Consider the following 15,333-nt stretch of genomic DNA (forward strand, 5'->3'; position numbering starts at 1 on the left):
CACACTTAAAATAAAGATCAAAATTCTTCCAGCATCCTGTGACATCCTGAAGGAGTTACATCTGTCCACTTCTTCAACCTCAACTCACGTCATTCTCCTCCTCCACGCTCCCTTCCGCCGCAGGCCTTCTACGTGCTGTCCCTGTGCCCGTAACGCTCTTCTGTCTCCACTTTCCCTCCCAATTAACTCATGCATCCTCTAGACACCAGGTACCAAACCAATCAGGCCTCCCTTTCACAGGACTTATTACTGTATTCTGATCTTTCACATCTGCCGAGTAGCACGTCTCAGTCCCTAATTGTGTATTTGTCTAGTTATTTGATTGTCTCTTTCTCATGATGGCAAGCTCTATGGGGCAGGGATCATATAAGTCTTGCTCAATGTTTTCTCTCTAGAGCTAAGCCTGGCAGTTGGCAGATAGTAGGCACTCACATGTTTGCTAATAAAGGATTAATCCCAGGGTCATGGGCTGCTATCAATTCCAGTATATTCCGGAATGTGTTTAATGATTAGGATAAGACTCATACTCCCTCCTCCACCTGTGGCACGTAGCAGGACTGCCAGGACGGCATGACTCTCATTCCCACAAGCAGATGCATTTCTTGCCTGAGGAGACCTGCTAAAGTTGAGCAAGTGGCCTTCCAACCCATGTTTAGAAAATCTGGGCAGAAAGTAAAAGCAGAGGATCCAACACACTTCTCAGAGTCCTTCATAAAGAACCAGAACCTGAAAGCTAAACAGTGTCTACCACGGGTCACATCTTAAGAGTTCAAGATATTCCACTGCCTCGGATGAGCCTCTGTAATAGAAAACAACACAGGATACACTAATGTATACCCGGATGACCGTCTGCTGGCTGGACGACTGTTGTTTCCTGAAACTCTTTTGAAAACAAAAGGTATATCCCAAGAGGACAACCCTCTGAGCACAATATTCATTATATACAAACAATCGCTCTATATGCAGACACAGGCAGGACGCCAAGGAATTCCAGTAATATTATTACAAATAGTAACAGCCCTCGATACCAGCAAATATAAAGCTCCTTTCCCTGTAGACTCTATTAAAGACATTCCCTTACTGGTTTTTTACCAAATTTCTACACTAAACGACTGAGATCAAATACTGGGCAGCCAACTCCAAAGAGAAAGAAACCGAGGCACAGAGTTCAAAATGGCTTTCAAAGAGATGGCTGACAGAAAACAAAACTAGATGTCAAGAGCTCACTTTTCCACCCATGTAGCTCCTTGTCCAGGCCAGTGAACTCTCAGAGGCGGACAAGGGTGTTGGGGCTGGAGGTGGAATGCTGACCCCCAGGTATAGGCCCCCCAGTAGCGGGGACCCAAGCTTGGCTCCCTCCTTCCACTGCACTTCTCTGAAGACTAGAATCAACCAGTGTTATTAACAACAGATTCCTTATTATTCAGCCATAAAAAGAAACGAAACTGGGTCATCTGTAGAGACGTGGATGGACCTAGAGACTGTCATACAGAGTGAAGGAAGTCAGAAAGAGAGAAACAGGGACTTTGCTGGTGGCGCAGTGGTTAAGAATCCGCCTGCCAATGCAAGGGACACAGATTCGAGCCCTGGTCTGGGAAGATCCCACATGCCGTGGAGCAACTAAGCCTGTGCGCTACAACTACTGAAGCACTGGTGCGTAGAGCCCATGCTCCACGACAAGAGAAGCCACTGCAATGAGAAGCCAGTGCACTGCAATGAAGAGTAGCCCCCGCTCGCTCCAACTAGAGAAAGCCCGCGTGCAGCAATGAAGACCCAACGCAGCCATAAATTAATTAATTAATTTTAAAAAAGAGAATACCAAATATTGTATATTAACCCATATATGTGGAATCTAGAAAAATGGTACAGATGATCTTATTTGCAAAGCGGAAACAGAGACACAGACGTAGAGAACAAACATAGGGACACCAAGGGAGAAAAGGGGGGTGTGGGATGAACTGGGAGACTGGGAGTGACATATATAAACTATTGATACTATGTATGAAATAGATAACTAATGAGAACCTACTGTATAGCTCAGGGAACTCTACTCAGTGCTCTGTGGTGACCTAAATGGGAAGGAACTCCAAAGAAGAGGGGATGTGTGTATACGGATAGCTGATTCACTTTGCTGTACAGAAGAAACTAACACATTGTAAAGCAACTATACTGCAATAAAAATTAATTTAAAAAAACAAACAAACAGAAATTCCTGGACCCACACTCACTAGGTCAGGATTTCCCGAGGCGTGGACTGGTAATGTGAAATTAACAAGTACTTCAGGGCATCCCCAACCGGAAAACATCACCCTAAAGGTTCAGGTGCAACCACATGGGAGAAGACCAACGGCTGAAGGGTGCAGGTGAGGGAATCCTGAGAGTATGGCAGTGACCTGGGTGTTTCTGGCCTGGCCTCCCAGGGGACATATTCCAGAAGAGGGAAAGGCTAAGTCCCTGGAGATGCTCTGAGAAACTCAAAACATAAGGCAGCCCAGCCACACTGGAATAGGCACCCCTCCTTGGTGGGCTGGAACAGAGCCCAGAAACAGCCAGAACCACACTAATGCCTGGAGAATAACTGAGCAGTGAGTCAGGCCCACAATATCGGTACTGGGAGAGGTAAGAAGGTAAAGTTGGGACAGGATATTTAGGACAGGAGACCCAGCAGGAGCAGACGTCCTAATAATGCATTTTCATTAATAATGATGATAGCACCACCTGGTTTGCTGAGCAGGACACAAAGCTCTCTGCTTCCATCATCGCACTATTCCACTCACTTAGTACAGAATGATCAGACACCTGCTCCTGGGGCGAGCAATGCTCAGCCCAGGGGGCACAGTGATCTCAGCAGACGCTTCCGTTCCACGGACAGCTCTGCTCACTCGCATTATCTGCCTCAAGCACCTGCCAAGTCTCTTCATTTTTCTGCCTCAAGGTTTTTTCAAGGCAGAGCTCAATCCCTTAGCCTGAAAGTGTGGGAGAGTTAACCTCTGCTGGGGGCAATCCTTAGCCAGCGGAACACGGAGGAGAGCGTGTGGATAAACATTGTGATCCCCAGCTTTCAGAGGGATACGTCTGAGGACTTTGAGGATCACAATGTAATACTGTTATGTAATTGCTTTTTTCCACACTAGATCATGAACATGTGCCCATGTAAGTAAAGACTCCCACAAAATGTGGTTTTAAATATCTATCATGCAGATTGGCATTTCTTAAGCGGGTGGTAGTATGCCCTCTAGGGAGCATTTAGGCAATTGAGGGTTATTTGTGATGGGCACTGATGCTGGGGCGCCCCTGACATGCGTGGGGAAGCCCCACACAACAAAGAATTGTTCCACCCCCACAGAACTTCCAAATGTCCTCTGGGAATGTGAGAGTCATGGGCACTTGTGCTCAGCACAATCTGAACTAGAAAACGATGACGGCTAGTGGATGAAATAGAAGTATCTAGAGTACCCGAGAATGGAGAAGGGGGTTGGATTGGACTGTCTCAAGTGTTTCACCCAGAGCCACTATCCTATGATTCCACCATACATAGGAATCCAGCCACGTGACTTTCTATCTAGTTCTCTCAGAGGTATCAATTATCCATTATATTCCTATCTCCTTCCACGATCAGATAATTGAAAAATTTACATTCTAAGTCTCAGCTGGGTTACCCATTTCAAATCCTACACCTAGACAGCTATTACCCTTAAGTACAAACCAAGGAAACTACAATGGATGTACTTAAAAATATTTTTCAACAATTGTTACTACAGAAATATCTACAGATATAAATCCTAGAACTAACCAAAATATCAAATAATTTGGAATTAGTTAAATCAATGATGGTATATCCATAGAATAGAATATTCCCAGCCATGAATATTTTTAAAATTTTTATGATGTTGAAAAATACAGTATTAAGTAGGACAAACATGTTACACAGAAATATGTCTCTAAGATTTCACATATGAAGAAAATTGATATATATATATATTTCATATATATACATATGTATAAATTACATCAAAAATGTTTTATCTAGCATTGATAAAGGAAAAAAATAGAGGGGGGTGGTGGGAGCTGTGTGTGTCCTTATATAGGTGTGTGTGTGTGTGTGTGTGTGATAATACATCACAGAACCATTGCCTCATTGGGAAGATGAAGAGTAAGCTGAAGAACAGCCTATGGCCTCAGGAACACGGCACACTTAAACAGCTAGTCAAAGTTCTAAATTAGATTTAAGTTTAAACACATACTGTCTCCTATAATCATTATTGAAATTTCTCTCTTAAATCTATTCCAGATTAGGCCAAGAAGCTTTCCAAGATATTGAGATGTTAAGGGCAAAGTTTTTTGTTCAATCTCCTAGAAATATCATTTCTAACACAGGGCTGTAATGACAGCAAAGTTTGTAAAACAAGTCTCTTACAGAAAATTGTATGTTAAAGTATTTGTTATAGAAAATCAAATTTGTTCACCTTAGTTATAAATGAACTCAGCAGTCTTGTGATAATTAAACCATTACTCTATTAGCTTCTGTATAAAGACTATCGTCAGAATGCATTCTCATCTAGCTTTATACTCTGGGGCCTGCTTTAAATAAACAGTACTTCTAACAGACTCAAACCCTAAGGAATCAGGAAGTCCCTTTCACACACCATTCTTTTTTATGCCCACATTAAAACAACAGCAATGACATAAAAACATATACTACAATGGTAACAGAGGTTATATATGAGTGGTACAATTACAAGAAATTTTTATTTCCTTGGAATTTACTGTATTTTCCAAAAAAACCATGTTTCACTTATTTTATTATTATTATTTTTAATGAAAGAATGAGTTTCCCTTTTATCTTTATGCTAAACATTGTCCAGCGAACGAGCTAACATTTTATCAAGTGATCAAGGGCAGACTCCTTCAGAAAAAAAGAAAAAGAAAAGAAGAAGAAGAGGGCTTCGTTCCCAGAATAATCAAGTGTGGGCTCTTTTTCAATCAACAGTTTAAGGATTTGGTGTGGGATTTTTTTGTGCTCTACAGCAGGGAGGATGAATTATTTTTATCTGTGACTGCAAGAGCTTGTATTATTAAGCTAAAGTCTTCCTGTGTCTAATCCTTCAAACATCCAGAGTGTTGAGCGTTTTCAGTGTTAGAGCCAGAGGGGGCTTTAGAAATCACCTTACCCAAACTTGTGTTTGGGGAGGGGACTTAGGGATTTCAGTGACGTGACCAAGGTCACCTGATAGACGTGGGATAAGACCCTGCATTTCTTTTTTTTTTAAATTCATTTTATTGAAGTACAGTTGATTTACAATGTTGTGTTAGTTTCTGCTGTACAGCAAAGTGATTCAGTTATATATATGCATCCTTTTTCATATTATTTTCCGTTATGGTTTATCACAGGATATTGAATATAGTTCCCTGTGCTATACAGTAGGACCTTGTTGTTTAGCCATCCTATATGTAATTGTTTGCATCTGCTAATCCCAAACTCCCAATCCATTCCTCCCCCCCACCAACCTCCCCTTTGGCAACCACAAGTCTGTTCTCTATGTCTGTGCGTCTGTTTCTGTTTCACAGATAGGTTCATCTGTGTCATATTTTAGATTCCACATATACGTGATATCATATGGTCTTAAATATAAGACCCTGCATTTCTTAATTTGAATGTTTTTTCCATTCCACCAGCTTGCTTCTGCACCCATGGGGGTGAAGGCAGGATGGGGGGATGAGAAGAGCCCTCACTATACAGCTGCCTTCCTATGCAGTATAAGCAAAGAAAGCTATTTTTAGAACCCACTCATTGCCCAACTGCATACCAGGGACTCTCAAAATATTGTCAAGACAAACTAATGTTTTTATCTCTACTATACCCCTACCCCCCATTTAAAAAATCCTAAAAGCACACTAACAAGAAGAACACACTGACAGCACGCAGAGCTCCTGCTCTGGTACGGTCCAAGAAGGCAGATCTTAAGCTCTTTATTATTAAAACTCTCTGGATGCTCATTCCCTTAGTCATTCTTTCTCTTTTTAGCAGAGCCCATTTAGACTCTGCCTACTTCTCAAAAAACATTTGAACAAGAAACAAGTAGCTATTAAAACACACACAAGTTGTCTATCTCAAAAACAAAAGATGAAAGGATTTATCCCCCATGGAAAAGTTGCTGCCAACAAAACTTCCTCTTTCCATAAAGCAACAAAGCCTTTTCTTTTATCTGGAATGTTACAAAAATAGTCAAAGCCATCAAAGGCCATTATCCTTGCTAATACCCCAATCTTCAACCCCCTCTAACTGGGGACTTCCGGATGAAGAGGCTAATGAACTCCAATTCACAAATGTAACCACCAACTTAATTAGTAGCAACACATTGCTATAGGATAGCTCCTGTTTATACAGGCGAGGTTTTAATGACACTAAAAGGCTTAATGCTGTCATAAATTTTAATACAATATCTTAAACACAAGGGAGTTAATCACTCTCAAAAGTAAATTTACTTAGCTGGGTAAGAAATCCCCAACTTCACTGTATTCTCTTACATTCATAAAGTCCCCTTTGTCATATCTGAGTGTTTACAGAATTGGCACTGGCGTTTGGCGTTAGCCATAAAAATCAATCAAATTGATGCATATTCATCAACTGACTGCTCTAAACAGATTGATGGTGCTTATCTTGGTTCTATTACAAGGGAAGTGGGGGCTTAACCAAATCACAGCCTCACTGGGGGTCAAACTAGAAAATGAGAGGGTTGTATTTAATGATTACTAAGGCTTCATTCTGGCTCTAACTAAATGCAGTTCTATACTTTTGTGTTTTGAAAAGCTCCAGGTACGTAGGAGCATGCCAGAGAAGGGTAATATGCAGCCTCACCACTTAGATACACTGAAAATCCAAGTTAAAATGTAAACACATCCGGATATATGTATAACTGATTCACTTTGTTATTAAAAAGAAACTAACACACCATTGTAAAGCAATTATACTCCAATAAAGCTGTTAAAAAAAATGTAAACACATCATCTTGCAGAAGGAGGCATTAAGGTATTATCAGCCGTCACCTTATTAGGGCTTAGCTCCAGGCAGCTAGAGTCCTAAGGATGAGCAGTTGCTGGGAAGAAAAGGATGGAAGCAGGCATTTTAAATCAAATGCCTATAGGAGCCAGGCAAAAGCATAAATTAATAAAGAGATCTGGGTAGGAGCTGTGAAAAAACGGAGAGCTGCTTCTCAACTCCAGCTACCTGCTGCCTTGTAGGAATGTACATCCTGGGTTATCCCATTTTCACATTTTTCAAAACAATGTAAAAAAGCCATAAAGACTCTAATATTTAAACATTGAATCAAATATTTTTACAACAGTCTACAAGTCAAATATACCTCCACACTAGATACATGTGCAGGACACTGAGTTTGAGATCTCTGATGTGGGGCACTATACTGCCAAGGAATATAATAGAAACATGAGGGGAGCTGGTAAATAGAAGGAAGGTTGCAAAGAAACAGGACAGAGTGGGCTACATCAATATCTGAGGTTGGCTCTGTTGAGGGAATTCAGAAGAGCAAGCAAACTTGGAGGTAGGAAGAAATTAATACAGTGAGTCTAAATAAACCTTTTGGGGGATAATGGGTAGCATAGGAAATTCTGATAAATGCTTTAGAGATTCTTCCCTGGAAAAACATATGTAGTAGGCAGAATAATGTGGCCCACGCAGATGTCTATGTGCTTATTCCTTGTCCCCCTTCCCTTGTTACCTTACATGACAAAAGGGATTCTGCTGATGTGATTAAGCTAAGGACCTTGAGATGGAGAGATTATAGTGGGCTATCTGAGTGGACCCAATCTAATCACTTGAATCCTTAAAATCAGAACAATTTTCCTGCCCTTGGTTGTAAGAAAAGAACAAACCTGACCCCATATTGAATCTGTTCCTTTAGCTCTAACCCTTGTGCTCTGTTGGCTGTGCTTAGTCATGTTGGCTCTGCACTTTTGTAAAAAAAAAAAAAAAATGTTGCCCATAGCCTGAAATATTCACGGTAGCCCATTCTCAAGGCTCTGACCTTTAAAGGTTTAACACTTTTCCATTCATACAGAGATTAAAAGTTGCAGAACAGAGAATAACCTTTGTCTTGTTGGAGGTTTATGGGAACACTGTGATCAGACCTACGTGGACAGCTGCAAGAGCAAAGGATTCTGGCACCAAGAAGTGCGCAGCAACCAGCCACATCCTCTCCCCTTTTAGTACAAAAGAAGCCTGAATTCTAACTCAGGGAAGATGGTTCTTTGGGACAAGAGTCCACCTTCTTCTCAGTCTGCTGGCTTTCCAAATAAAGTCACTCTTCCTTGCCCCAACACCTCATTCTTGATTTAGCGGCCTCTCATGAGACAAGCAGTAGGAGTTTGGACTCGGTAATACGGTCAGAAGGAAACATATGGAAGAATGCTAAGAGAGATGCAACGTTGCTAGCTTTGAAAATGGAGGAAAAGACCATAAGCCAAGCAATGTACGCAGCACCCAGAAACTGGAAAAGGCAAGGAAATATATCCATTCTCCCCTCGAACCTCCAGAAAGGAATGTAGGCCTGCTGACACCTTTATTTTACCCCATGAGACCCATATTGGTCATCTATCCTACAGAAGTATAAGATTATAAATTTGTGTTGTTTTAAGTCACAGGTTTGTGGTCATTTGTTACAGTAGCAACAGAAAACCAATATAGTATACAGACACTCAAACTTTGGCAAAAACATTCATAGACTTCCCTAAAGTGCATTTAGACACACAGATAAACGTCCCTTGCACTAGGAAAAGCTCAACAACATGCTCTCTGAGCTGAAGGTATGAAACTATTTCTCTCTGGCACGCGTGAGAAGATCAATACCACCCCACAACACAAGCAGCTCCAAAACCTCCCTTCTACAAGGATGGATTCATTCTCTGAACACTAACTACCCTTTTGAGTCCCACCCAAACCACATGTGACCCCTTGACAGCTCCTTGCTGTAGAAAGATCTTTCCTTCCTTTCTCAAAGTGCTCATTATGATAAGAACATGCTCCTCCCCAGCCCCCTTCCCCAAGAAGGTGGCATTTTACACCTGCTAAGATTTAGCCTGGCTTCTTCCCTCACTTTGAGCCAGACTTAGGTCTGGAGTGTTTTATTACAGTCCTCATGTCTCTATCGAGATCTTATTGGACACAATATGCCTGCACCTGGCCGTTTGCTGGTTTTAAAATGGAAGAGCAATGTTATCAGGAATGTGAGCTACCTGACTCAAAGTTGTTTTTAGCCTCAGCTCTCATTTCACCAGTTCATCAAATTTCACAATCCCTGTAATATTTAGAGTTTTCTTTTTAAGTTCCATTAGAGTGATCCTAGGTGACGCCACCATGGCTGTGACAAAAAAAAACCTCTGTAGTTTAAAGGTTACCATCCTGATCTAAGTACTCAACCTAATATACCAGACATAACTGGCCTCACAACTCCTGATCTGCAACTTAACACCAGACGCTGTGACTGTCAACTCTGGTGCACAGGCAATTCTGGAATGCTGCTAGCTCAGAATGCTAGATCCTGTCAAAGTAGAACATGGAGGCTAGAAAGGAAAAAGAAGAAGAGAACAAGAAGGTATTTGGGGTCCTATGGAGGTTTGCTAAAGCATAGAGGAAGACAGGCCAGATCTGTTTTGGAGGAGACAAGCCTGACTCAAGGAGGAAGGCTGCCCAGTGACCATGTATTCGGTTCCTTCTCCTGACATGCAGAAGAAGTCTAGGAACAGCCTAAAATGTTACACAAACTTTTGTGTGTATGTGCATCTCTTTTTTTCTGAGGAAAAGTGCCATAGATCTGAGAATCTGAATGAACTGTAACTCCACACCCCCAAGTGTAGGAGTTGCTGCTCTGTATGTTTCCTCATGAGGACTTTTCTAATTCAATACACTTAGCTCTCCCTAGTCATATGTGAATGATCCCCAGAGCAGAATCCTATTAAATTTCCGACTTGCCCTCTGATAACAGTAATATTACCACTGCAGATGGGAAACAGATCGGTTTTAAGTTTACCAAACATCGAGCGTCTTTGAGAAGGTAGATTGCTAATGTCATTTTCCCCTATCAGCCTCTGTGGAGTATCCAGACCAAAGGGCACCATGCCTTGCATACGCAAGCAGGAAGGATTTCGTCTTGTTTTTTTTGTGTGTTTTTTTCTGTCTTTTTTATGATTTTGAAATATGCATGGGAATATAGTTGGCCTTATTGTTGCTGAGAGATGTAGGCACCAGGCTGGTGGGGAAGACAGGGTCACTGCCTAAATTGATTCTAGTCAACCTAAAACAGCTTTGTTATAGTAAGGCCTCCAATAGGAAGGTGAGTGTCCTGATTAGCAGAGAAATGACAGGGCTGAGTCTTACCCGATCTGAGGTCAAGTAAGAATAAACAGACAATAGATGGCAACCAGCGAGGAGGTGAGAAAAGGTGTTGAAGAGTCCAACTGGATAATGGATCACCTTACTTTTGGGGTCTCCATTAACCCTTTGGGGCTCTCTGATTCTAAATTTAGTACGTTGAATATTTTAAAGCACAATTTCACTATATATAAAATAGATAACTAATAAGGACCTACTGTATAGCACAGGACACTCTTCTCAATACTCTGTATTGTATATGGGAAAAGAAGCTAAAAAGGAGTGGATATATGTATATGTATAACTGGCTCACTTTGCTGTACAGCAGAAACTAACACAACATTTTAGCTCAACTCTACTCTGACAAAAATTTTTTAAAAAGCACAGTTTCATAGCACAGCCAATCTTGTCTGTTGTTGTTGATTCATTTAGACTCTGCTGCCTTAGAAAAAATTTTGAAAAGTCATGCCCAGAAGCATAGCCCTCCCTTTCCACTGAGTGAGAGCTATGATTACACTGTACACAAGATCCTACAAAGACAGCTGACACAACTAGCAGTTGAATTCTTTCTTCTGTTTATTTCCAGAAGAGACTTTCCATAGACAGCTGCAAGGCCAGGCTCCCATCCGAATGCCATGCCAACCCTGCTTCGGACAGCCTCCCACCCACATTCTTGCCCTGACCCAGGGCCGTCTCTAGCAGGTCCCGGAGACCAGAGGGGTCAGCCCCAGGGCCACTTCAGGGCTTAGAGACACCACCTGGATCAGCACAGGAGCCACGGCTGCTATGCTCTAATCAGACATTTGTAGGTTCAAATTCTGGCTCAGCCTGTTTTACTTGTACAATATCAGTCAAGTGCCTTGACCTCTCAGCCTCGGGCTCCTTCTCCATAAAATGGGGCTAGGAGTACCCACTTTTTGGGGAAGGGGTGAGGGCTAAATGACAGAATATGCGAAAAGCAGCTGGCCTGACTTCTACACTGTCATGACCAATTACCATTATCACAGAAGAAAACCCAGTCCTCTCTAGTGTGGAATGAAAGAGGACAAAATGAAATCAGCGTTTCTCTCTCTCAGGGTAGGAGAGTCTCCGCTCCTCTCTGAGCCTTAAGGCTGATTATCTTCAAACTGAAGGCAGAGAAAGTAGGTTATTTACATTTCTCTTAGATTCAATGATTCTCCCTCTAGGTCCCTTTAAGGAGCTTCTCTGACTTCAAGAGATGCCAACGAAAGTCAGAAAGCCTTTCCTCTTGTGCAGGGGTAGCAAGCACAGGTGTTAGCATTTCTGGGAAAGGAACCCAAGGCCAAGTGCAACTTCTGACAACAAAGGGCCCACCTTCGTTGAGCTCGCACGGTTTCCTGGCACCTGAAGGTGTGGTTTTGCGGACTCTCCTGAGCTGGCGTTCCTGTTCTCCCCCGACACTCTGACTGGCTGGGTACCACATGCTCTGTCTCCTGCAAGAAAAATAGGAAAAGCAGATGAACTGTCAGCAGCCATCAGTTCCACAGTGTTCTCCAGCGGGGTGTGGGTCACAGGGGAGGGCAGCAGCCATGCAAAACACACGCTACCAAGGGCTGTGGGGAAGGGGGCCCATGAGTGATCCGAAACTTAAAAAGCCCCTTTCTAACAGTCATTTGCTGCAAGATTTCAGAATAAAGAAAAAATAATAATAACCTAAAATTTACAACTTATTTTTTATATTAAAAATATGAGAGAAGAGTATTTAATGAATAGATGTGCAAATACAATTTCTAGAATATTTACAGCATAAGCTCATTTTTGCACAAACATGTATGAATGTACACAGACACAGAAAAACACACACACACACACACACACACACACAAATTGGCATCAAGTAAACCAAAATCTTAACAGTGACTAACACTTAAGATGTCATTTTTTTTTCTTTCGTGTACTCATCTATATTTTTTTATACAATAATCATACATTATTCCCATAATAAGAAAGAACTTTAAGTTAATCTGAAAACCAAGGAACAAGTCATTTTTATAAAATCCAAATCACAAGTATGCTTGGTACTCTCCCCTCCCCCCCCCAAACACATGCGCACATCCCCCCTACACCTGTCATGGGTTACACTGAATCCAAAGAAATCACTATGTTGGTCCCATTATCCCATAATAAACTCCACTCATTAATTTACAAAAACTCCAGTAGCTAATTCTAGAGAGTATCATCAACACACCAAAGCTAAAATGAATCTGTATTCAATACAAGGACACACAAACCCAAAATGAAAGATTTTTATATGCTCAGCAGTTGAACCACTACAGTATTTGAACAATGCCAAAGCTCTGACAAATTTTCCGTAGGATAAAACAACTTCTCTTTACCTGAAAAATGAAATACTAAAACCAAATTCAGTGAGAAACTCAGAAAATCCAGATGGCTACTGTCATGCAGTCAAAATATTCATGTGATACAGTGAACTTGGGTCTGACGGTGCAGTGTACAGTGTACTGTACTGTGGAGACAATACAGACCAAGCTCCTCTCTTAGGGGTATAGGTTGAAGTCAGTACAAGTGCCAATATGTCAGGTGTCTCAATATGTCAGAAATCATTTTTCTAAAATATTGTACTAGCATAATTTGGTGGGGCTATTTGTCAAGTAGCCATCACAAGCTTCTAGAGCAAAATCATAGGAATGCCTTCCTATGAGAGGGGTAAAATGGAAAGTGAGAGCAGAGCTGAGGAAAAGGAATGAATTAGAACCACCAAGATCCTTTCTTTAATTTTTCTAAGCCTCCAGCTTCAGGCAAGAAGACACACCACATGAAAGGGTTCCATTAGTATGCAGTACTTCCCTAGACATAGTAGTTGCTTGTGAAAAATTCTACAGCTATTCAAATACTGGCCAAGTTTCCCCAAACAATGGTTTTCAAGTGAGACAGCACTGCTTGCAAGTATACTAGGTATGTGACCTTAGGCAAATCACATCCATTATCTGGACCTCAGTTTCCTTGTCTGTAAAATGGAGATAATACTCCAAGCTCACAAGGTTGTTGAACAAGATGCTCTTTCAGTACTTACCAGCTGGAGGCACAGAGTGGATGGGAGCTATTGATGATGATAATAGTCCTTTTACAAAAATTCCCTCGAAGCTCAGTATTCTGAAACTGGTGTTAAGGAAATCCTTGGAGACTTAACCCAAGTGAGTTCAGCAAAATCAAACTTATTTTTGTGGTGGGATGCTTGTTTCAGGTTTCTATACTAATAATATTATTTTAAACATCATATTTAGAAGCCACCTTACTTGTAGATGTAAAGAAATGGCCCTTCTCATTTCTAAACAATTTAAACCAGAAATTTCCATTCCTTTAAAATTTAACCCTTTTAAGAAAGAGTAGTTTTTTTTCCCCCAAAGACAGTGTTTTATCTAATCCTTTGAACCCACGGAGGTTGAGAAGGGTTACAGGCCACACACTGCTGGATTCCCATGGATTTTACAAACAAAAGCAAAAATAAATAAATGGCAATATGTCAAACTAAAAAGCTTTTGTACAGCAAAGAAAATGATCAACAAAATGAAAAGGCAGCCTACTGAATGGGAATAGATATTTGCAAATCATGTATCCAATAAGGGGCTAATATCCAAAATATACAAAGAGCTCACACAACTCAGTAACAAAAAGAAATCTGATTAAGAAATGGGCAGGGGACCTGAATAGACATTTTTCCAAGGAAGACATACAGATGGCCAACAGACACAGGAAAAGATGCTCAACATCACTAATCATCAGGGAAACGCAAATCAAAACCACAATGAGATATCATCTCACACCTGTCAGAATGTCTTTTTGATAATAGCCAACAAATAAATGTTGGTGAGGATGTAGAGAAAAGGGGACCCTCATGCACTTTTGGTGGGAATGTAAATTGGTTCAGCCACTATGGAAAACAGTATGGAGTTTTCTCAAAAGATTAAAACTAGAACCACCTTATGACTCAGTGATTCCACCTCTGGGTATTTATCCAGAGAAAATGAAAATAGTAATTTGAAAAGATATATGCACCCCTATGTTCATTGCAGCATTATTTATAATAGCCAAGATATGAAAGCAATCTAAGTGTCCATCAATAGAAGAAGGGATAAAAAGGATGGTATAAACACACACACACACACACACACACACACACTGAATATTACCCAGTCATAAGAAAAGAATGAAATCTTGTCATTTGCAGCAACATGGATGGACCTAGAGGGCATTACACTAAGTGAAATAAGTCAGACAGAGAAGGACAAATACTGTATGATTTCACTTACATATGGAATCTAAACAACAAAACAAATGAACAAGCAAAACAAAACAGAAACAGACACATGGATACAGAGAACAGCACTGATGATCACCAGAAGAAAGGTGGGTGGGAGGTCGTGCAATGTAGGTGAAGGGGATTCAAGAGGTATAAACTTCCAGTTATAAGTCACAGGTAAGTTATGTACAACATAGGGAATATATTCAACAATACTGTAGCAACTTTGTATGGTAACAGATGGTTAGTAGACATATCATGGTGATCAATGTGTTACACATACAGATGTTGAACCACTATGGTGTACACCTGAAACTAATACAACATAAAATGTCAACTATACTTCAATAAAAAAAGCAATCACCTACTACATACCAAGGATGTTGATAGTTAAGAGGGTTATATAAAAGTAAATAAGACATCCCTGCCCCAAAGAACTTTAAAATCTGTTTCTAACAAAAACTAAAGTGTGAGAGGGCAGACACTAACTTGCCTACTTCTGTGTTAACGTGCTTGTCAAATGGGCAGGTCCAAAGTGACCAAGGGAACAAGGGAAGTAGAAGCCAAGAACTTCTCCTCCAGGTCTGTCTTCCTGCCACCTGGTCAAGCATAGTCTGGATGGGGCACCTGTAAGAGGAGTCATCCTACATCTTTTCCTGCTCCC

At 41.0% G+C, this 15,333-nt stretch overlaps 1 protein-coding gene across 3 annotated transcripts in view; it reads right to left on the reverse strand.

Annotated features, from left to right (window-relative positions):
• The window catches only part of FAM13C (family with sequence similarity 13 member C), a 137,696-nt gene that overhangs the window by 62,026 nt on the left and 60,337 nt on the right, over positions 1-15,333 (reverse strand). For all 3 annotated transcript variants that reach the window (XM_081252266.1, XM_081252265.1, XM_081252264.1), the window contains one exon: positions 11,723-11,841. In XM_081252266.1, coding sequence (XP_081108392.1) covers positions 11,723-11,841 — 119 coding nt within the window. The remainder of the gene's footprint in view (positions 1-11,722; positions 11,842-15,333) is intronic.

The sequence above is a fragment of the Mesoplodon bidens genome, assembly GCF_964165515.1.
Source record: "Mesoplodon bidens genome assembly, chromosome: 1".
Lineage (NCBI taxonomy): Eukaryota > Metazoa > Chordata > Mammalia > Artiodactyla > Ziphiidae > Mesoplodon > Mesoplodon bidens.